At 45.1% G+C, this 21,957-nt stretch overlaps 1 protein-coding gene across 8 annotated transcripts in view; it reads left to right on the top strand.

Annotated features, from left to right (window-relative positions):
- The window catches only part of CHD5 (chromodomain helicase DNA binding protein 5), a 2,731,226-nt gene that overhangs the window by 1,910,052 nt on the left and 799,217 nt on the right, over nt 1–21,957 (top strand). For all 8 annotated transcript variants that reach the window (XM_069610277.1, XM_069610279.1, XM_069610280.1 and 5 more), the window contains one exon: nt 2,206–2,335. In XM_069610277.1, coding sequence (XP_069466378.1) covers nt 2,206–2,335 — 130 coding nt within the window. The remainder of the gene's footprint in view (nt 1–2,205; nt 2,336–21,957) is intronic.

The raw sequence follows: 21,957 nt of genomic DNA, 5'->3' as shown, positions 1-21,957 counted from the left end.
CTTGCTGTTCTTGGCTGCTTGTCAGCATCTAGCCCAGTTTCTTGGAGCTGTGGAAGCAGTTCAAACCAGGCTTAAAAATGGCAGTCGCAGCGTTCCAAATGGGGAGCAGGTGTTGAGTCTGGGTCGAGCTGAAGTTTGTTACGGTTCAAAGCAGCATTCGAAAGACGTGCATCGTGAGGGCCACATGGTTCGACGGTGGTCAAAGCACGAGAACACATAAGACCAGGTGCATGGCATCTTCTGGATGCTGTGAGCCCCAGCACAAGGGATCAGGTATTAAATGAGTCCTATTTCTCTTTTCTCCCAACACCGAGGATGCAGGAATCCTTCACCTCCAGTGATGTCCTGGATACCTGTGTGGCTGTCAGAGAGGCAGGTCTTGCTCCAGCAGTAAGTCACCCCCCATGTGGCCTGGTGATGGTTAGGGAGCAGAGCTTGCCTCTGCCTTGGATGCCTTCTCCTCACAAATGGAGGACTCTGTAAAGGACTGCTCTCACAGCAGGATACAAACGGTTTCTTCTGGAAGTCTTGAAGTCCCAAAATCAATTAAAGAAAGAGTGGATGCCCTGTTACAGGCAAATGTCCACAGGTGATTGGACAACAAGACTACTTTAAGAGGTCCAATCCCTGTCCCTGTGACAAGTGGTCTTTGCCTTCTTACATTATACCCAAAGTGCTTTGTGCTAAAGGAAGTGGAGGAGACAAGAAAGATGGGGGAGGCACAGAGAGAAAATAAGATGGTGGAACCTTGCTCCTACTGTGCTGAGCTCCCTCTGGCTACACTAACACTGCCCCCTTCACAGACCCTTAGCATCAAAGGCCTGTTGGTATGCAAAACCCTAGTGTGAGGTTATTCCTTTTGTGTAGGGTGGGCCCATTGATCCCGTTTCACAGGACAGCTCCTGCTAAAGGGCTGTCTTGCTGGAGAGAGGTGTTACCTCACCACACAAAAGAGAGGCACAGACATTCAGTTGCTTGTCCTGCTGTCTGGCAGGGACAGGTTATCTGACTAGAATGAACACAACTGTTGCACAGCTGGCCTTGGTACACATGGTTGACACATGTATGGTACAGATCAGATGTGGCTTTAAGAATTAAGTTAATTACCAGGCACAATAATCCAAATCCACCAATGGAGTGCATTGCTACATGGAACGCATACATTCACCAGCTAGAAACACAAGGGCCATCTGAAAATGTGACATTTGGCTTCAGAATTGATTCCTTTTAGCATTATGCCCTCTGGGAATGTATATGAATTTAGCACAATTGAAACATAACAGCGAACATGCCAATATATTATATATCAAAAAGGCTATTCACACTGTTCAGACAATAGCTAATCTGATGAATGACGTACACGTCAATGATATCTGTTGCCCTGGCCTTGTCTGCTGGCTTCCATTTTTGTACTGTGAATATAGCATGCAAAAATGTAACTCACTTTCACCATCAACTAATATGTTCACCTGAATGTGTAATTGCTTTTTTAGAATTTAGAATGTATTAAGATTAATGACATGTACAGTAACTGCCCACTTCACAGAGCCTTCCTCTTCGCAGTCCTTGGAGGCACAAAATTCCCTTGAACTTTTCTGCAAGCACAATAATGACGAGCCAGGCACATCAGAGCCTTTCATGAGGTCCTCTACATAATACATCAAATGCTTATTTGCCCAGGTTACGTGTGGTGTGTAAATGTAATACTTTCAACAATGTACTTTATGGGTAGGTAGATAAATAAAAAATGACCTACATTTCAAATATTCTCATGCAACGTCCACTATGTAAGACTAGCATTATTATTTATTATCAATCTATGAACGTGTCCTGACTTTGTTTAGCCGAGTTACACTTCTGCAAATTTGTTTTTACCGATTTTACCATTTTTATTACAGCTAAATGCAGATGGAAACCACCTGCAGGCCCTTACTGCCCCACCCCCTTTTCTATATACCTTACCATCTGCAACAAACAAAAAAAAGTGTTCAAAATGCAGCAAACACATTTGGGCAAAAGTGGGCAATACCTTATTTCCACCCAGCAAAGATCTGTACAAACCACTTTGACGGATGGTAAATGCTATACAATCAGACTATATATGTCTGTGAGGGTCCCCAGAATATTTTGTGGTCTTGGCAACTCATCAGGAAATCCGTTTGCTCTGTATATGTTAACCTGTAATTCTGCTTCATCCCTTCACAGAAGGCTCCCGAGAACTTGGACAATGTGGATAATGAAGAAAAACAAGACCATCCAGACTGCAAAGAGAAATTATGTGAAGAGAAAGAAGTTGGCAAAAAAACAGAGACGTTGCCAGACCAGTCTCCTAAAGGTAGAAATCGTATAACACCTTCCAATAGACTGGCATAATTTGATACATTTAGAAAAAGCCTACACATGTCCCCTATCTATGCAATACTATAGATCTAGAAACAGTGGGAGAAAAAGGTAGGATGAATGTGGGAGTAGTTTCTTCATGACGACCTAATGCCTTGAAGAGTTTACAAAGGGACACACTTTGCTTCATCTCTGATAGCAGAAGTAGGCAAAGGGAGAATTGCTGATGTCGACCGAGGGGCTCAACGGTGCATTTAAGTCGTCATATTTTGTGAATTTTGTAGGAATATAGCTGCAGTGAGAGCACAGCTGTAAGTAAATACGATGCCTGTAAGTAACTATCCGTATCTACTCCACTGTAACCATTTTCTTCAAAGAGTTCCCTTAACATTCTTAAATCCGTATTATTCTAACCTTCATAATATTGTACCTATTATTATGTCCCCTTGTTTTACGGTGTGCCATTGCTTTACAGCCAGGTTTGCGCTATATAAAGCCAAGAACATACATACATAGAAAGAGTTTGTGTTTAACACTATACAACAAAAGGGAACATTCCATTGACAATGCTACCTTATGAAGCAAATGGATGCATTTTGTCTTTTACTTAAAAATAATTACATTCACTGTAACCATATGAATGTTCTGATACTTACTGGTTATTTTTATTGCACTAAATAATGCCCTTTCTGGTCACATCCTTTAATCTATAAGGATGAATTTAGTTTGGTAAACAAGCAGCAGTGCTAGACCTTTAAATTAAAAAAAGTTAAATTTCGCCTCTTCTATCCTGGGTACAAATTACCTGACCAATCGCTCATAATCCTTTCAGTTGAAGAAACACATTACATAGACATACGGGAGGCAGGGAATCCAGGTCTGTGAGGAGGAACAATAGGACTCAATGTAATTATGAATATGGGTAAGTAATCAGAGCATAACTGCCACTCTTCCTCAAAGCAAACTACAGCCCTGGCCCAGAGGTGGGGTGAGGGAGTTGGGAGGGCCCCAGTCTCTGTCCCGTATAATTGTGCCTGGCGGCATATGTCAAGTTATCAACCCATACCTGCCGTGTCCACTTCTGGCTAGTTTTCTTTTTCAGGACTCTACAGCTCCCAAGATGTTGCGGCAGAGGAGGGAACGAGTAACCCAACAAAAAGCTGATGGTGAGTATAAGTCCTCAGAACGGTACACACCTCGGACTGGAAACCAAGAAGCTCCAAAAGACACTAATAAGAATTGTGGGGGTGATTGCATTTCTCGCAGGCCACCAGTGCACATCTCCAGCTGACCAGCATTTAAACACCATGCCCGTAAGAACTTTGAGAGACTCTGTTGGTCTCAGGCTTCTCTTGTGGAACTCTCGCGGACTCGGGTTTGAGAAGGCGGCGGGGCATTAGAGGCATTTTAAAGTCTTGTTTCTGTATGTCATAACCCCAGGGAAAGAACAAGCTAGCGATTGGCTGGGGGAACCAGGTGAGGGTCGCGACTAATGGGAGAGGGAGGAGGTAATAGAAGGGGAATAAACAGGGTTGTTTGGGTGAGTTCAGAGGAGGTGGAGGCAGAATGAGAAAACAAGAGGAGGCAGGATGGTGCAGTAGAGTGTAGAGGAGCATTGTAAAGAGTGTGTACTTGGGTGTGAGAGTATCTGTATTGTGACTGAGGACAGCGACTGAAATAAGAGAGTAAGAGTAGGGGGTTGATGGGAGAGTGACTGACCCAGGTGAATGCGAGTGCAAGAAGGGGACTGCGAGAGAAGGAGGGGTGTTGAGTAGTTTAGGTTGTAGTGTAGTGGAGAGGTGAGAGTAGTGGAGTGGAGAGTGGAGTGTAACAGAGGGGAGAGTAGCAGGAGGCAGACGAACATCAGACAGACAGAGGGAGTTAGCAAGGGGAACAAATTACTTCCTCTGGTAATGTTCTTTCTACTGGATGTTCCTCCTGGATGTTCCTCCCACATATTACTCATCAATATCCTACTGGCAGCTTCTGAAACTTTTTGAAACTTTTTGGACAGCAGAGGGTGTTGTGCATCGTCGGGTTGATGTCTCTCGGCGACTTCCATACTGCACTCAGATGTGACGTTGACACAAATAGCACGCACTGTGCCCGTTGCCTCAGTTCTAGTTTTTCCCTCTTTCACACAGATGAGTTGAGGGTACATAACCTGCATCGGCGCTGAAAGAGTGAGAAGTACATTAAAAAATGCACCCACAGTCAGAGTGCTAAGTTTGGGAGGGCAATGAGGAATCTGTGGCGTTGTTGAGGTCTAGTATTCCAGAGGTCTGGGGTTACTACAAGCTTACTGGTTCAGCTCCCAAGGCCCAACAACCCTTGTCCGAGAACAAACGGAGGACTCAGACAAGAGCAAGTTAGACTGTCGTTTATTACAAAAACCGAAAGGGATCATATAGGACATTTAAAAATCTCCAGAGTCACCGCTCCCAAACCTGTGTCAAACCTTTTTGTTGCAAAGTGACATCACAACATGGGCCCTTCCCGAAAACCTAACCCACTTTCTGGTTGGGTGATCGGAGTGGTATACCATAGAGATTGCCCCTATGGATCTTAGTTAATTGCCCCTCTCTTGTCGGGGGGCTGGTCTGCTCTTCCCCAAGAAATTGTCTATTACATTGTCGCAGGAGTACCATTGGCCCTTGCTCTCTGCCATCCACCCCTCGATGTTCCCAATGTATCTGTTAGCAGTACCACTTTTGCCTGTGAAAGTGCTCTCCATGTTTCAACGTTGTTGACAAGTTCATGTGTCACTTCATGTCGGTGTTGCTGAGAACTGTTCGTCTTCCCACCGCGGGTCAATAATAATTGTCTAGCTTGGCCGCATCATGCGGTTGAGGACCACGAAATCGAGGTCTTCTGGTCTGCAATTTATGAGGATTTATTCTGTCTTTCTGCAGATGGCCCCTTTTCATTTTAAGTTTGGAATGGGCTGCGTGTCTCTGACCTTGGCTGCGAGCCCTGGCCTTTCTGTTCTGTGCTACCTGGTTCTGCTTTTCCTTGGCTCTCGTCCTGCGGCTTGTGACCTTATCTGATCCTTGTTATACTTATACTGTGATTCTACATATCTCTACCATGCTATGCTTTCCCTAGGTTAGTCGTATTTGGTCCTTCCAGGTTCCTTATGTCATCCTGTAGTTCCATAAGGTTAGTTGCCATAAGCATCTGCAAGCTTGCTCTTTTGACAGAATGTATATGAATAAGCATGTTCTTTGTGCATTCACGGGTGTTTTTGTGTAACATTGTGCATGGTTGCGAGTGTACTTCATGACTAACGTGGCTCTGTCGTGGTGTCACTAATGACGTCAGCACAGTGGTTTCTCTGCATTAGTCAACGTCATTCATCGAGGCATTTGGGTTCATGACCAATGTTGAAGCACCTGTATCCATAAAAACATTCATTGGATAAGGTTTGAATGGCTGTCCGAGAGAATATTTTCCACATACGTGTCAGTCAATGGTCCTGCTGGGGCCTGGTCGAATAGTGAGTGACTTTGTGCGTTTTTGACTCTTCGGGCCGTCATGTAAATGGGGTTGAGGAGGGGCATTCCAGGGACCCTCTCTTCAGTCACCCCTCTTGTCGACCTGTCAACCAAACCTCTGTACTTTATCACTCTTGCTTTTGGTAGCCATAGCTTTGTTGCTCCTCCAAGATGTCAATAGTAATTTGAATGGTCATCAAAACTCTAGGTCATATAGCTACTATCTTCCTCCGGGTTGCACCTTACCCATTTCCCCCAGTATCTGTTGTTGTCGAAGGGATTGTCAAATGTTATCATCTCAATTGGAAATAGTGGGAATTCCTTTATCATTGCTCTAAGAATATTTCTTTCTTCTACGATCTTGTCTGTTTCTTCTTCTATGTTCACATCCATTAACACCTCCATCCATATTGTTTTCTCAGTAGTTTTGCAACATTGTGTAATGCAGATCTTGGCCACAAATAGTCCAACTAGTACTAGCATAAGTGCTCCTAGTAATACTTTCATTCTGTCTGCTAACCATGTTGGCATCCATGACCATATGTATGAGAACCAGCTCTGGTCCTTTCGTTTTCCTTTGGCTTCCTCCTCCATCTTGGCATGCATCTTCGATAATCTTGTCACTGCTTCTGTCAGTATGCCATTCTCTCCGTCATTTGCATGCACGAACGTGTAACAGGAACTCCCGATCTTGGCGCCAACCCCTCCTTCCATTGCTGTGAGAAGGTCTAGAGCATATTTGTTCTGGAGTGCCATTAACCTTACTGCTCAGAGGTCTTCTTTTATCACATTAAAGCCATTTACTGTAGAATTCATTGTGAAGATTTAAAATGGACAGTTCTAAAGCGAATACGTACTGCTAATGGTTGCAAGACGAGCAGAAGTATTTTGGTGAAAGAAGAAATTAGGCTAATTTTTTAAACAAAATTCAGCTGATCGGTCTTAATGAACAGTTTGACTTGTTTTTGTATCTGTTGGTTGCAGTTTTTGTGCAACAGGTTACTTTTACCATCATTATTATCCCCTGCTGGACTGTCCATTTTTTTATTAGGATTTGTATTCCTTTTTTTTATTAGGAATTGTATTCCATTTCTTGATTAAGATTTGTATTCTATCTCATTACGGTCCGCCATCTATATTGAATTTTTTGATCGTTCTATGTTCAGTTTTACTGTGTACTCGTTAGATTACTGCTGTCACTTCAATATGGCCGCTCGTACGAGTCACTATCCTCTTACATCACGTAACGAGAGCCTTGATGTTTTACTATATATATGGAGCAGCCATACGCACTTCCGTTAGTCCTTCTACTATTTTTCAGAAGACTTCCTTGTTTTGGCCACGGACGCTGGTCCTGCGACCGCTCCCGGTGAGTACCGTGCATTGCGAACGTTATTAGTACAGCGTACGGGTAGTTTAAGTGTTTAACAGCTGTACGGTGTTTAGTGTTCGTACTTTTAGTACATCATACAGGCTCACAAGACGTGACATTTCATTGATGTTTTGAGCATTCATTTCATTGAATACTTCATGCCGCTTTTCAGGCATTTCACTGAGTTATTGCCATCTGATTATGATGTATATTGTGTTGCCGCCCATTATTTTCCATTTTTTTCATTGATAGGAATTGGGTTTGTTTGTTAATTTGACAGGCACCAATGAACGCCGGCTGTGAGGCATATTCGCAGCTTCTATCATCGCATAATTGATCTCCCTTCACCTCGCTCGCTGAAGCATATACAATGGTTCCGTTCATATTGTTGTGACAAGTAAGTGCCTCTCTGAATTCCATTTGTCAATCACTCTTGTGGTTTAACTTTGGGTCAGGCTATGGCGATCCATATCAGTTAATGTACTAATCGAGTCTTATTTGCCACACACATAATACATACATTTTCTTTGTTCCTTCTTCGGAGGGTGCATTTTTATGAACAGCATACGGTTCTGTATGTGTATGGTACATCACTCCTTGATTAACCACACCTTCCTACCGATAAGTAGTCTTCCTATAGCAGAGTAAGTGACACTCTTTTTTTAATCACTTTTTTGAATGACTTGAGTCAACAGTTTAGGCACAGCAATATGCTGTCTATGCTTGTTCAACTTTTTCTTCCCCTTACCATTTTGGGCAGATGGGTGAGGTTGTTCATTACTGTAAGGTCGTTATTAGCTGCCCTTGTCTGTTCCACTATATCAGTGTTCCATCAGTTTTTATATATAAGAAGGAGACTGACGCTACCTATTCTAACCGTAAGCAGTCTGTCACCACTACATCTTGAGTGACTTTTTATGATCAGTGCTATTAGCTACTACACCAATTGACATTTAACAACATCTTTAGGGATATTTCTTTTTAATCTCTTACATAGTACATTGGGCTAGAACCTAATTCATATAGTTCTTAAGCTCTGTTGGTCCATTCACTTTTGTTTGTGACCCCAATTAGGTGAACTTTTTCCTCATTAGGTCATTTGACCTTGATATCTCGCCCATTGACAGAGCGTATCAGATACATACTGAACTCATTGAATTCATTTGGTATGAGATCAGTAATTTTTAATTTGTGCTTTCTTGTTTAGGTGTCAGGCCAAGACAGTTGTACAGTGCTTTGCGACAATCCAGTACCATTCAACTCCGAAGACTTCAGACCTCTTTTTTCCCTGATGAATTTCCACAATTATGATTTAATAATGAAGATGGAAAGAAACATGTTGGTTCTTTGATTGGTCTTTTGATTTTTTTCTTTATTAATTGTCAATTAATTTGACAAGTTTAGTTTTCTAGTTTTGGGAAACTTTATATCTAGCAGAACAGTGTTTGTTACTGACTAGACTTTGTGAATGGTGCTATAACATTTTGTGTAAAAACTCCTATGTTTATGTATTTTTTGTATTTTTATGATTACCATTGTATTTTAGGTATGTATGAGTGCAATATGGATGGAGTAATTCGTGATGTGAGTGGGTCTAGTTTTGTTGCACACTATATATGGTGAATGGTATTAGCAATCATTATATCAATATGAATTATTAGTTCTTTCTCTTTTTTCTATTGTTTCTATTTTTGATACATTATGAGATTTTATAACTCTTATGGTAAATTTTAATGAATTAATAAATCTATTTTCTAATATGTTATGGATGTGAATTGAATCCTTTCAACTCCCATTGAGTGATGTGTCCACTTAGTTATGTTAAGAATAGGCTGTGTTGAGCATTTTTTTCTGTCTTGCCTTCCACCTAAATAAGTTTGCTTATCCCGGCCTCTTAGTTGCTGTATATATACTTGTTCTTTCCAGGCACGGCCGTGGATACACTTTGCTTGGAGTCCCCTTTCTAGTGTTTTTGCGAGTTCATTGTCTGCATCAGCTTCCATCTTGTTATCTGCAACCATTTTGCGCTTGTATATGTCTGGACAGCTGGTACTAGTGACGCGAAAAACATCTCTATCCTGCTGAACAACCGATGCTCAGGTGGTAAATCATCTAGTGATGCTTCTGATTCTAATGAGAAAAAGTTGGTCTTTTCACTCTACCCACTTCTACTGACCGTTTCTTTCTTCCCTTTTCTTCCAATTCTATTGATCTCTTCCTTCTCCTGTTGGTATCCATTTTAGGGAAGCCATCTATCTTCACATCCTTCTGTGGCACTACCAGTGCCGGCATATTGATGGGCACCAACAAGCAAACTCCTCCCCAGTTGGGTGCCAGCTTCTCGCATGCCTTGTATCCACATGCCCAATAGTGATCCAATAATACTGCCGTGCCAACCTTCATTGCAGGATGCCTTTCTGTGTACCTACACTCTGTTTTCTCTCCAACCTTTACTGCACCATCATTCCGGTAACATAATGCTGGTTTCTTCAGTGGTTTTATGGGCATTGGTCCAGCTTCATTGTCTACCCAGGTGAGCAAATCAGTGCTTGCATCCCATTCTTTCAGGCACCTGTTGTCTCATTGTACTGTGTTTACTGGTACTAGGGTGTGTGCTTTGCTACCTACTACTCCCTCTTTCCATCCTTTACCTGTGTATACTTGGCCCTGCACGAGCAGCTGTGGTCTTTCCCAGCGTCTTGGTTCTCCTCCTATTTCCTTGACCCCCCCTCTTTGGGTATGGTAATTCTTTCAATTTTATTGTTTTTGGTTCTCCTTTCTGTGGGCCATCAGTTATGTATTCTATACCCTGGTCTAGTTGCTAGTAATTGTTCATCATGTCAAGATTCTTTATATAACTGTCTTCATAGGGGAACGTTGCCTTGGACACCATCTCAATGTTGCTGTTTCCCTTGGAATCGTCCTCGGGTTGTAACCATGCATAGGTACATAAGGCTTTGTGCTATTGCTGCTGGTATTTCAGTTGCTATAAACGTTCTGGAGGCACTCATGGCATAGGGGATTAGTGAGCAGACATAGCATTTCTCCCCAGTGGTTTCTTTACCTACTTTGGTCATGCGCTTGTACCATATATTGTTAGACACCCAAGCAGTGTCTGTGAGATATAGGTTCATCCCTCCCATGTCTGTATCAGCACTGCGCTTACCTCACCTTACTGTGCTTACAGTGCACCCCTGTCCATCTGACATGGTTGTTCCACCTGCTGGAGTTGGGGTAATGTTAGTAGAGGATACAGCAGTAGAACTAGATACAAGCAATATTTGTCAAAAAAGGAGAGAAAAAGCACCACTTGGAAATAAGAGACAAGACAAGATGAGCATTTTTTTAATAACCATATCCATTACCTGTGCTGCTTGGATCCTGATGCAGCTTGAAGATATCAGTTGCCTGCCTGAAATGCACAAAACTGAGCGTTAATGTATTAGTATTGTATTAGTTCAAGCCCCTTAGACCATGTAGTTTGTCATGGCAAAAATGAATAGTTGTTCCCACACAGGTTTAATTCTAGGGTCTCTGAGGACTGCAAGGATGGATGCGTTTCCTCTTCCAAGTTGTGGGTAAACTTGGGCCAGGTATGCTATGAAGACATGGAAATATACATTAGGATGGCGTACCCAAGACCTGTTGAACCTTCTAATAGATTGTAGAAATTGGCCTTGGAAGGTGTCAGGTTGGGGTTCAGTGTGAAAGAAAAATAACAAACAGTGTACCCTCACTCTGGATGTGTAGGAAGTCCTTGCCCTAACTCTGCTGCCCATGAGCGAGTAACCATTGAGTGTCCTCTGCTCGGCAGTGTTGCTTCCGAATTGTTTCTTTGCTCTTATTGCTGAGGATCGTTGGCCCTGCCGATGTCGGTGCCAGGTGAGGCCACTGCTTTGTAGGGTTTGATGTCACTGAGGTGATTCCAAACATTCTTCCCAACCAGTTTGACAGCTCTCTCAGTTATTAGTTCTGCTGTGTGGGGGCCTGTGAACCACGGGGCATCCCACTTGCTGGATAAGTTCCTCTGGAGAACCTGGTCTCCTGGGTATACAAGTGGCTGCTCAAGTACGTCCTTGTGGCTTTCAACACTGTCGCTTCCTTCTCTGGCTTCAGGCCTCTCCGGATGTCTTTGCAGCTGGCAAGAAATAAAAGAGGCACTAGCAATCAAGAAAGTTGTATATTCTTACATTTCCTGACCCAACACATCAGCCATACTTTATGGCTCTAGTCAGAGGAGCCAGGGGAAGTCACATGCGCCGTCCTGTCACCACCTCATGTGGGGTTAAATGGTGGTCGGACCCGGGTTTATTGCACAGTGCGAACAAGGCTAGAGGGGGGAAATACAGCCAGCTTTTGTTCAAATTTTTTTTAGTTATGGATATAGCGTCTTTAACCAAGCGGTTGAGGCGTTCACACACCACCATTCGCTTGTGGGTGATAGGCACAGGAAAATTTGTGTTGGATTCCGAGGAAGGTTGTAATATTCTGGAACATCTCATTGGCGTAGGGAGTGCCATTGTCAGACTACAGGACCTCACACATGCCCCATAGTGGGAATATCTCTCAGAGCAGGAATTTCACCGTTCTAAGGGCGTCAGTATGGGAACAAGGAACAGCCTCGATCCAACAGGAAAATTGATACACGACCACTATCATGTAGCGGCAGACTTGGATCATGTCGACATAGTCCACTGTAGGTGTTGGAATGGTCACACTGGGCGAGGTATGGCTCCTCTCACTACCCTTAATGTATGACATGCAGTATATAGTTTACATACTAAACAATTAATCATGAATTCAGCCACGAGTTCCACCAAATTAGGACAGAACCATGTTTCTCCAATATGAGCAGCAAGCAAGCACCTCCTTCCCTGTATGGGTTGGATAGTGTATTTGTGTCGGTGCTGTGTGCAATAATGCAAGTGGCATGACTCCCTTCTCTGTGTTGTTTTGCCGCCATAGGGCGTCTATTGGAGACACTGTACATCCCCTCCTTAGCCACAGTTCATTTCCCCCCCTGGATGCAGCTCCTTGAAGCTCCATAATCTGTGTCACTGGTAATATAATCGCGCTCGTGTGATGAAGCCTCCATTTCTAAAATGTCCCCCAAATTAGGAGGCGCGTTTGGCCTCCACATCTGCCGCTTTGTTACCCCTGGAGATAGTATCCTCTCCTTTTGTGTGTGCTTGGCATTTCAAGATTGCTATTCCCTCTGGGAGATCTATGACCTCTACCAATCTGCCCAATAGGAGTGCATGCTGCACCGGTGACCCATCAGAACGCACTGTGGATGTCACATAGGCTGAATCTGAATAAATTGTCACTTCCTTCTCGCTGCTGCACTCCAATGCCAATATTAGGGCCACTAATTCTGCTGCTTGTGCTGAGTAATGTGATGGCAGGCGTCCTCGCTCAGCCTCACGACTGCTGTCCCGGTATGTCTTTCCCCAGTCATCTGGTCAATTTTGGAAGACCCGTCAATATAGAGCACTGAGAGTGTCACTGAATTCTTCTACGTTGGTTGTGCAGTCGTGTGCATAGTCACCCTTCTGTACATCGGCGAGAAAGGTTGCCGGGTTGACAAATCTGCATCTCACTATCTGGATAGTGGGGTTAGATAGTAATGCCTCATACCCCGAGGCCCTCTGTGTTGTCAGTGTGCTCTTCGGTCTTTCCAGTATTGCAAAGAGAGCATGCTCCACATAGAGTGCGGTGCTGCATCCCATGGTAATACTCGCTGATTTGTCCTCTGCAAATGCGGCTGCAGCCAATGCTTGTTCACATGGATAGTGCCTTCTCATTACTGGGTCTAATTTCCCGCTGTAATAAGGTAGTGGCTTGTGCCCTAAGCAGGTCTTCTGTGGCAGTACTGCAGTCATTGTCAATACTGCGGTCATCAGTACTCCGTCGGAGTGTGAGAACAGAAAGAATTCCTTTTGATAGTCTGGGATCCCTAACACTGGAGCTGTGCATATTGCTTCCTTCAGCTCGTTAAATGCTTCAGTCATCTCTGCTGTCCATTGTATTGTCTCCTACCCTCTTTGTGCTTCCTTCAGTGGCCTAGTGTAAGTGCTGTAATCGAATACCCATGCCCTGCAGTAATTACATAGTCCCAAGAACTGCTGCATCTCTCTAACTGTTGTGGGTTTTGCTGTCCTGCGTATTGCCTCTGCCTTCTTTGGTGTCACTCGTTGGCCATTTTGGGGTATCATCCGTCCAATGTATAGCACTTCTCTCTGGCAATATTGTAGTTTGGCCTTGTCCACCTTGTATCCCTTTTCTGCTAGAACTGTCAGCATATGTACTGAGTCATTTCTACCCTTTTCTTCTGTCTTGCTGCAAATCAATATCTCATCTATGTACCGTGCTCTCCATCTGTATGTTGCCTAAGTCCATTTGGAGTACCCTGTTGAAGATGGAAGGGGATTCACAATACCCTTGAGGAAGTCTTGTATGTTTCTACTTCTTATTTCTATATAGAAATGAAGTTAAGTCTTGTGATTCTGGGTGTAATGGTATAGAGAAAAATGCACTCTTCAAATCTATGACCGTGAACTATGCCACTTCCGTGGGGGTGCTGCAAAATTGACGCCGGGTTCGGAACTAAAGGATACAATGCTTCTACAATATGGTTAAGAGGGCGCAAGTCCTGTATAAAATGCCAAGACCTCCTGTCACCTTTTTGACAGGGTACACAGCCGTGTTGCATGGTGATTCTGATGGCACTAGGATGCCTTGCTTCACTAGTGCTGCAATGGTCTCATAGATACCTTTGCCTGCCTCTCTTGAAAGTGGGTATTGTTTAACTTGTGGCAGAATGGCTCCTGGCTTCGGTTTTATCCTCACTGCTCCTATCCCCTAAGGAAGCCCCAAATTATAGCGACTTGTGGTCCATAGGATGCTGGGGACCTTTGCCAAATCCTCCTTGAGAGGCGGCAATGCCTTCAGCGCCATTGCCATTCTCTGTGGTACCTCTCTGTAATGTATTATCACCCAATATGTGATGCTCATTTCGAACACCATCTCGTGATCTGATCTGTTATCTTTGAATAGTTCTTCTCCTGTGACTGTAGTCAACCTGTACCCTTCAGCTGTGGCGATCACTGCTCGCCATTGTAGCACTGTGTCATCAGTCCAGTGCACTGTTATCCAGTTGTTCCCCACGATTACTGCCTTTAATTCTAGTGGCACTATTGTCCCTTCTTTCTCATCTAATGGTATCCCTGGCCTGAATAAGTACTTGTCTGGAAGACGCCCCATTTTTCCCTGAATCCCTTGGAGCCATGCTATTATTATTTCTGTCCCATACTGGAACAACTCCTTGTCCACTGTACCCTTGTCCACAATACGCTTGAATGATGTCCCTCACATTTAGAAGGTGTATCCCCAGTGTGGGGCACGCTATCCCCTTGTCATTGAATGAAATGGTCATGTTAAATCTGCTCATGATGTCTCTCCCAAGTATATTTACAGGTGTCTGTCGAGAATAGAGTAGGGGCCAAGATAGATCGTGCTCCCCTATAGAAAGTGCAATATCTTCTGTAAAAAGAACCACTTCCGTTGCCCCAGAGAATCCTTGAGCATGCATTGCTTGACATACTATATTTCCCTTCCCAGATGCAGTATTGGGTCGCCCCTGTGTCTACAAGAAAGGAAAAAGTCTTGTCACCTATCGTCACAGCTATACAGGGTTCCTACGCAGGGTTGGGTGTAATCGATAGGATGGAACACATCAAGTCTGTCTGTGGGCTGTCCTATTCAGGGTATAAGCACCTCTGTTCCCCAGTAATGGGTTGCCCCCCACTACAGTAACCCCCCCAGGTTACTAATGGGAGTCATTGTCATGGAGTCTGTGCATGCCACTGTCCCATCGTTTGGTTGTGTGCTGTTCTGCATCTGCAATATTTGCTGTGCCGTTTGTGCGTGTTGTGTGTTACCCTGCATCTGTAGCATTTGTGGTGCCTGTGAATACTGCTGCATAGGCACTTGCATTTGTGGTGCCTGTGGCATGGGCTGGTGTGTCTCTGGGTATGCGTTCGGTGTCTGTCCTTGTTGTGGTGTCTGGGCCTGTGTGTAGTTCTCGTTCTGTTCCCCCTGGTATGCTGGTTGGTATTGCATTCTCCCATTCTGTTGCACCCCTCCCCTGCTTCTGCACACCCTTGTGACGTGCCCTATCTGTCCACACACCCAGCATTGGGGCGTCTCTCTCACCTGCCTCTGGAACCCCCCAGAAAACCCCTCTGAGCACTGTTGCATTTGCTGCCCATATCCTCAGAACCCATCCTGGGAACCTCCCGTGGTTCTGCTGCATTTGATGCCCGTACCCACGTCCTCTAGGTGGTCCCCCTCTTCCTTAAACCCCATGCTGCGCATCGCCCCATGAATCCTCGTCCCGCGGGAGGTGGTGCATACTGCGCCTGTAATGCCCCTTTTCCTCCCGTGCTCGTCAATACTGCCTCTTCCATGGAATATGTAGATAGCTTCTTCTGTACTAACTTCGCCTCCTCCTTCTTTCTTGCTCGCGCTTTTTCCTTGCGTTCTCTTGCATTAACCTACATTAGTGTACTATCGTAAGCTGTATTTCTGACCAAAACCTTGCTTCCATCCACGCCGATTTCTTCAGTTGCCTTTGCACCTGTTCTGGCAACCCTTGGCATAATATGTGGTAGCGTAATGCTACTGTTTTGTCCCACGGTTCTCGCGTTTCAAGGTGCCAAAGCTCTTGAATCATCTGAATGTAGTGAAATGGGTCTTCGTAGTTCTCCCATTTTGCGTGCCATAATCAGACTAATGTCTGACGTGTCTAGGTACTCTGTCCATAGAGCTTGCCATATGGCTGCTCAGCTGTTAACAAATGGCGTGCCATTGTCCTGCGTGGTTACTCCTGGGTACCCTGCCCTTCTCCATTCATCATCAGTGGCTTCCCGAGGATTGCCACGAGTAGCCCCTTTACGTCCCCCACTGCAAATTTCTGTCCTGTGGTCATCCTTTCCATTTCTTATATCCATTTCCCTGCACCCATGATTAACGAGGGTAGCCTACACCTCACGTTTACCTTGTCTATTTGCTTCCATGGTATGTATTGAGGTCGCCCCCATCTCCCTTTTCCAGCAGGGGCAACTTTGTGAACCCGATCTCTCCATTCGCCCCTCGTGTCAGCCTAATCTTCCTATCCGGTCTCTCAACATCTTTAATGTCAGTACATGCCTTTGCCGACTCCCCCTTCCTTCTCCCTGGAAGATCTCTAAGCCTCTGCACGTATGGGATCAGGTCATCATACCGCGTCATGTGTCTCTGGATTGTTGTGATCACTCATCCTTGTCACCTCTAAATCCCCCTGTGTCTTTTCCTACTTCCCATGTCACGCTTCTATCCGCGCTTTTCCCCATTGATTGACACCTGGATCGTCCTCTTCCCTCGTCTTTACTTGTCTCTGCATCCCCTTCTGAGCTGGTGTCCATGTCACTGTCGAAATCGTCCGTGAAATTCAGCATCCTAGAGGTTTTGTCTTCGCTGAGCTTCCCTTCCCTTCAAAGTCAATCAAGTCCCTGCTACCCCTTCACCCGGAGCAACTACGCCTGTCTTGTCTGATGGAGTGGCAGTCCTGTCCTGTGTGGTACCGCTGTCTTGCTCCATTCGCCTACCTCCTCCCAATTTATCATCTACCATGCTAATTCCCCACTTTGTCCTTATGTCTCTCACTGGGCGCTCCTCCTCCTCCTTTCATTCGCGCTCTCTTAAAAGTCGCTCTATTTCCCACTTTCTCTGTTCCTTTCTCACTAAAATTTGCTTTACCTTCTCGTCTTCCTCCCTTCACCTCTCCAACTTCTCGAGCTCCTTCCTCATCCTCATCTCTCGCAGGTCCGGTTCTTTCTCCTCTTCCCTTTACTTGTCTCTAGGTGCTCTCTCGCATCCCTCCTCTTCTTCCTTCTCCTCTCTTTCTACTTCTTACATTATATGTGCCCAGTTTTGTGCTTTGCTGCTCCCCTTATGACCCTCCAGTTCTTTAGTCGCCTCTGCTGATTCTCCCATTGTCTTCCGATCCAATTTTAGAAGTATCTGCCCTCCTACACATTTGTTTGATACTATGCCCTCTAGCCCCTCCTAGGTGCTCATCTGGACCTCGCTGCATGCTCCCTTACCACCGTCTGTCTGTCTGACCCCTTTCTGCTCCTCCTCCTGGGTATATGGTAGAGGTGGAAATATTGGATTTATGTACCCCTCTGCGGCCTTTAGCTCCTATATACGGTATAATCCCTGCATCTCTACTGCAGCCCCTTCTTTCTCGTTCTCAGGAGTAGGTGGGGGAGCGGGGGCTGAGGGCGCTACCCCCAGTGTCTCCTGCTGGCTCAGCATCCATTGACGCCTCGCTACTTCCCCCTCGCCTTCCTGGAACATTTTCCAGAGCTCATATATCGCCATATGATCAGCCAACTTCTTCCCCTTAGAAGTGTCTTGTATGTGTATCTGTAATGGTTGCTGCACATTTTTTGAGAAACTTCTGCATTGTGGCCATGGCTTAGTCAATTTACCCTCTGTGCTTTTCGTCCATTCCATAGTATATTTACAAATCTTGTCCTTTTATCGCGGAAGGGCTTTACATAGGTGCTGTAGGGGCATATCCCCTAGCACTTCCCTTGATGCATTGCTTTTATACTTATTTGACCTTGAGTCGAGGCTTTCGGCACTCCTTTATTACACAAGCACAATGAATATTTTGAACTCAGATTTATGAATATCACAAATGCCAGTTTTCAACAATAACCTGAGCCTCTCTGGCCCCAAAACAACCTGTCAGACGTGCTCCGCACAATGCCCTTATGCAACCATCTGCCTCCTCAGGCCCACTCACCAATCTTGCACATGCGCCTTCCACGAACCGCCACAGAATAGCCTCCTCTGTACATTTTAAGTTTCTCAAAACCAACTTCTATAACTCCTTGTGCTCTCCGAGTCCTATGCACAGACCTGATGAGTGATGTCACCACTTCACTAAACAAGTGAGTGCTAGAGATCACTTACAACGCTCACAATGCAAATGTCCTGTTGCACACAAATTTACACAACCCCAACATGAACCTGTCTTCCTACCTCCTAACAGGGGATACCAATATTTCCTGTGTTCGATCTGTACCTACAGTGTCCCCTTGCAGATAAAACACCTCATAGAGACTTAACCAGAAGAACACCTTCCGCAATCTAAGCCAGCTCCCTTTGCTAAGCTTTTAAACGGGGATACATCATCCATTATCCAAGCTAAAACGCCCAATTCACAGGGAATCCAATATTCACATAACCTCTGTCACCCTTGCCCTTAAGTCAATAGTTTAGGTTATTCACCAGAACCTTTTCCCTCACAACCGTATGTGCCCTAACCAGAGAAATGACATCCACCTCCACTCCTTTCCCTACTATGCTTCACAATACTTGACACTACTAGACAATACTCAACAACACCCCAAAGATATGCACCAATACTACCCCACACCTGCAGTTACTTTCCCACTCCCCTTAGTTGCCGTGTGGCTGAGTCAATACTTAGACTCTGTGATCCACTGATGTTGTTCGGCTACTGGCTCCCCCAAAGCTGCCACGCCACCCTTCTGGACTGCTGGACTCCTCGCGGACCGCGGGCAGGATATTTTCAAGTTGGCTCCTGATGGCTTTTGTACGGGGGTACACACCCCATCAGACTCGATTTTCATGAGGTGCCTTGCAGCCCTCCAGGCACTGTGGCAGAAGAGGCAGCTTATGCCGAACAGGCGTAATAAACCATCCCGCTGCTACCAACTTGTTGGTGAGGACTGGTATGCCAGAGGTCTGGCCGGTTACTTATAGCTTACCCATTCAGCTCTGTTCTCATCGCTTTGGGCATCTCTTCAAAGTGATGAGAATGACTATGTGTTCCCGATGTATCTGTTAGGAGTACCACTTGTGCCTGTGAGAGTGCTCTCCACTTTGCAACGTTGTTGACAAGTTCATGTGTCAATTCATGTCTGTGTTGCTGAAAACTGATCGTCTTCCCACCGCAGGTGAATAACCATTGTCTAGCTTGGCCGCATCACGGGGTTGAGGACCATGAAATCGAGCTCTTCTGGTCTGTAATTTATGAGGATTTATTCTGTTTTTCTACAGATGGCCCCTTGTCATTTTAAGATTGGAATGTGCTGCTTGTCTCTGACCTTGGCTGCGAACACTGGCCTTCCTGTTCTGTGCAGCCTGGTTCTGCTTCCCCTTGTCTCTCGTCCTGCGGCTTGTGGCCTTATGTGATCCTCGTTATACTTATACTGTGATTTCTATATATCTATACCGTGCTATGTTTTCCCTAGGTTAGTTGTATTTGGTCCTTCCAGGTTCCTAATGTGATCCTGTAGTTCGATAAGGTTAGTTGCCATAAGCATCTGCATGTTTGCTTTGCATCTCTTTGTTGCCTGGCGTTCAGCATTTCTGCACTTGGCTAATGAGAAAAATAATAAAAACTTTTGACAGTATGTATATGTATCTGTCCTCTATATGCAGAACTGTGAAAGCATGTTCGTCGTGTATTCACGTGTGTGTTTGTGGAACACTGCGCATGGTTGCGAGTGTAGTTCATGATTAACGTGGCTATGTCGTGGTTTCACTTATGACATCAGCACAGCGGTTTCTCAGCATTAGTCAATGTCATCCGTCGAGGCATTTAGGTTCATGACCAATGTTGAAGCACCTGTATCCACAAAGACATTCACTGGATACGGTTTGAATGGCTCTCTGAGAGAAAATCTTTCTGCATATGTGTCAGTCAGTGGTCCTCCTGGGGCCTGGCGAATATTGTGTGACTTTGTGCGTTTTTGACTCTTCAGGCCGTCATGTTCATGGGGGTGAGAAGAGGCATTCCAGGGACCGTCTCTTCAGTGGGAGGAAAATTCAGTAGAAAGAAAATTTCCAGGGGTAAGTAATTTGTTCTTCTAATGGACTTTGTGCTCCCAGAGACCCCTCATCTTGGATAGACTCCCATTTAGTTCAATTGAAGGAGGTGGGACCAGTGGGTTTTGTTACTGGTTTATATTGTGTAAAACAGCTTTTCCAAACCTAGCGTCCTGATCCGACAATGTGTCCTGACAGTAATGTTTTGAGAAGGTGTGAATCGATGACCAAGTTGCAGCATTACAAATGTCCTGCACCGGAACACCTCTTTACAGAGCCAAAGTGGTTGCCACTCCTCTGTTGGAATGTGCACTTAGATTATCAGGGACATCTTTCCCAGCCAAAGAATAACATTCTGAAATACACAGAATGATCCAGCGTGACAAGATCTGTTTAGTCACGGCTTGACCAAGTCTGTGTCCAGTGTACCGGCAAAGAGATGATCGTCTTGCCTGACATTTGCCAATCTGGCAATGTAAAAACGTACAGCCCTTTTTGGGTCCTGTCTGTGCAATCTCTCTTCCTCCTTGGAAGGATGAAGAGGTGGATAAAATGCCAGCAAGGTAACTTTTTGTGTCAGATGAAATTCGGACAACACCTTGGGAAGGAAGGAGGAGCAAATCCTCAAGACTACCTTCTCCTTGGAAATTGTAGTGAAAGGAGGTTTACATGAGAGAGCCTGTAGCTCACTCACTCTGCGAGCAGAGGTGATGGTCACTAGAAATATTGTCTTGAAGGTTAATAATCTGAGTGGACAGGAATGGAGAGGTTCAAATAGAGCTCCCTTCAAACATGTTAATACCGAGTTCAGATCCCAAGCCGGGACTATGAAAGTTACCAGTGGGAAAATATTTGTCAGTCCCTTGAGGAACTGTCTGAGAGTGGGTATTTTAAAATATGAGCCTTGCTTTTGCATGCGTTTAAAGATGGATACCGCTGCCAAGTAGCCCTTTGCAGTGGTAACCTGCAGCCCCTGGTGAGCCAGGGGCAACAAAAAAGAAAGCACTGCAGGTGTATCTCAAGTGAAAGGATCAATATCTTTAGCTCTACACCAGCTGCAAAATGTGTTCCAACGGCAGCCGTTTAGTGCTTTTGTTGCTGGTATTTCGGCCGAAAGCAACACCTCCACACCATCTTCAGGGAGGTCCCAATCTTTGTATCGTAACCTCTCAGAAACCAAGCTTGAAAATTCAGAGTTCTGATTTCTGGGTGAATAAGACAGCCTCCCTCTTTTGACAGCAAGTCCTCTCTCTGGGGAAGATGCAATGGAGGGCAGATACACATTTCTAGAAGTTCCGGGTACTACGTCCTCCTGGCCCAAACCATAGCATCAGGATCATGGACTTCCCGAATTTCCTCAACCTCCGGATGACAGGAGAGATGACGGGGACTGGTAGGACCACGCATAGGAGTGGAAAATCCCAATCCACTACGAACATGTCCACCAGAGCTCATCTCAGAGCAAATTCCCTGTAGCAGAACAGGTCGAAATTCCTGTTGATACTGGACGTGAACAGATCCACATGAGGGGTTCCTCAAACAGCAAAGATCTCTAGAATGACTTCTGAGCTGGCTCTCACTCATGGGAGACTGTGCTCTGCCTGCCCAGAGTGTCCGCTGTCTTGGTCTCTTCTCCGGCTAGCCGACCTGCTGATAGAGAGATGCCATTTTGCAGTGCCCAAAACCAGAGCTGCATTGCCTCCCTGCACAGTGGTAGTGACCCTATAAATCCTCTTGTGTTGAGGGAGTGCATCGCCACTGTGTTGTCTGTCATTACCAGGATGGTCTTCCCCTGATGGATGGCAAAAAAGGCATAAGCGCCAGTCTGATTGCCCTCAGCTC

The sequence above is a fragment of the Ambystoma mexicanum genome, chromosome 8 (genome assembly GCF_040938575.1).
Source record: "Ambystoma mexicanum isolate Mex_15411 chromosome 8, UKY_AmexF1_1, whole genome shotgun sequence".
Taxonomy (NCBI): domain Eukaryota; kingdom Metazoa; phylum Chordata; class Amphibia; order Caudata; family Ambystomatidae; genus Ambystoma; species Ambystoma mexicanum.
Note: the sequence above shows the minus strand (reverse complement) of the source record. Positions and strands in the feature narration are given on the sequence as shown.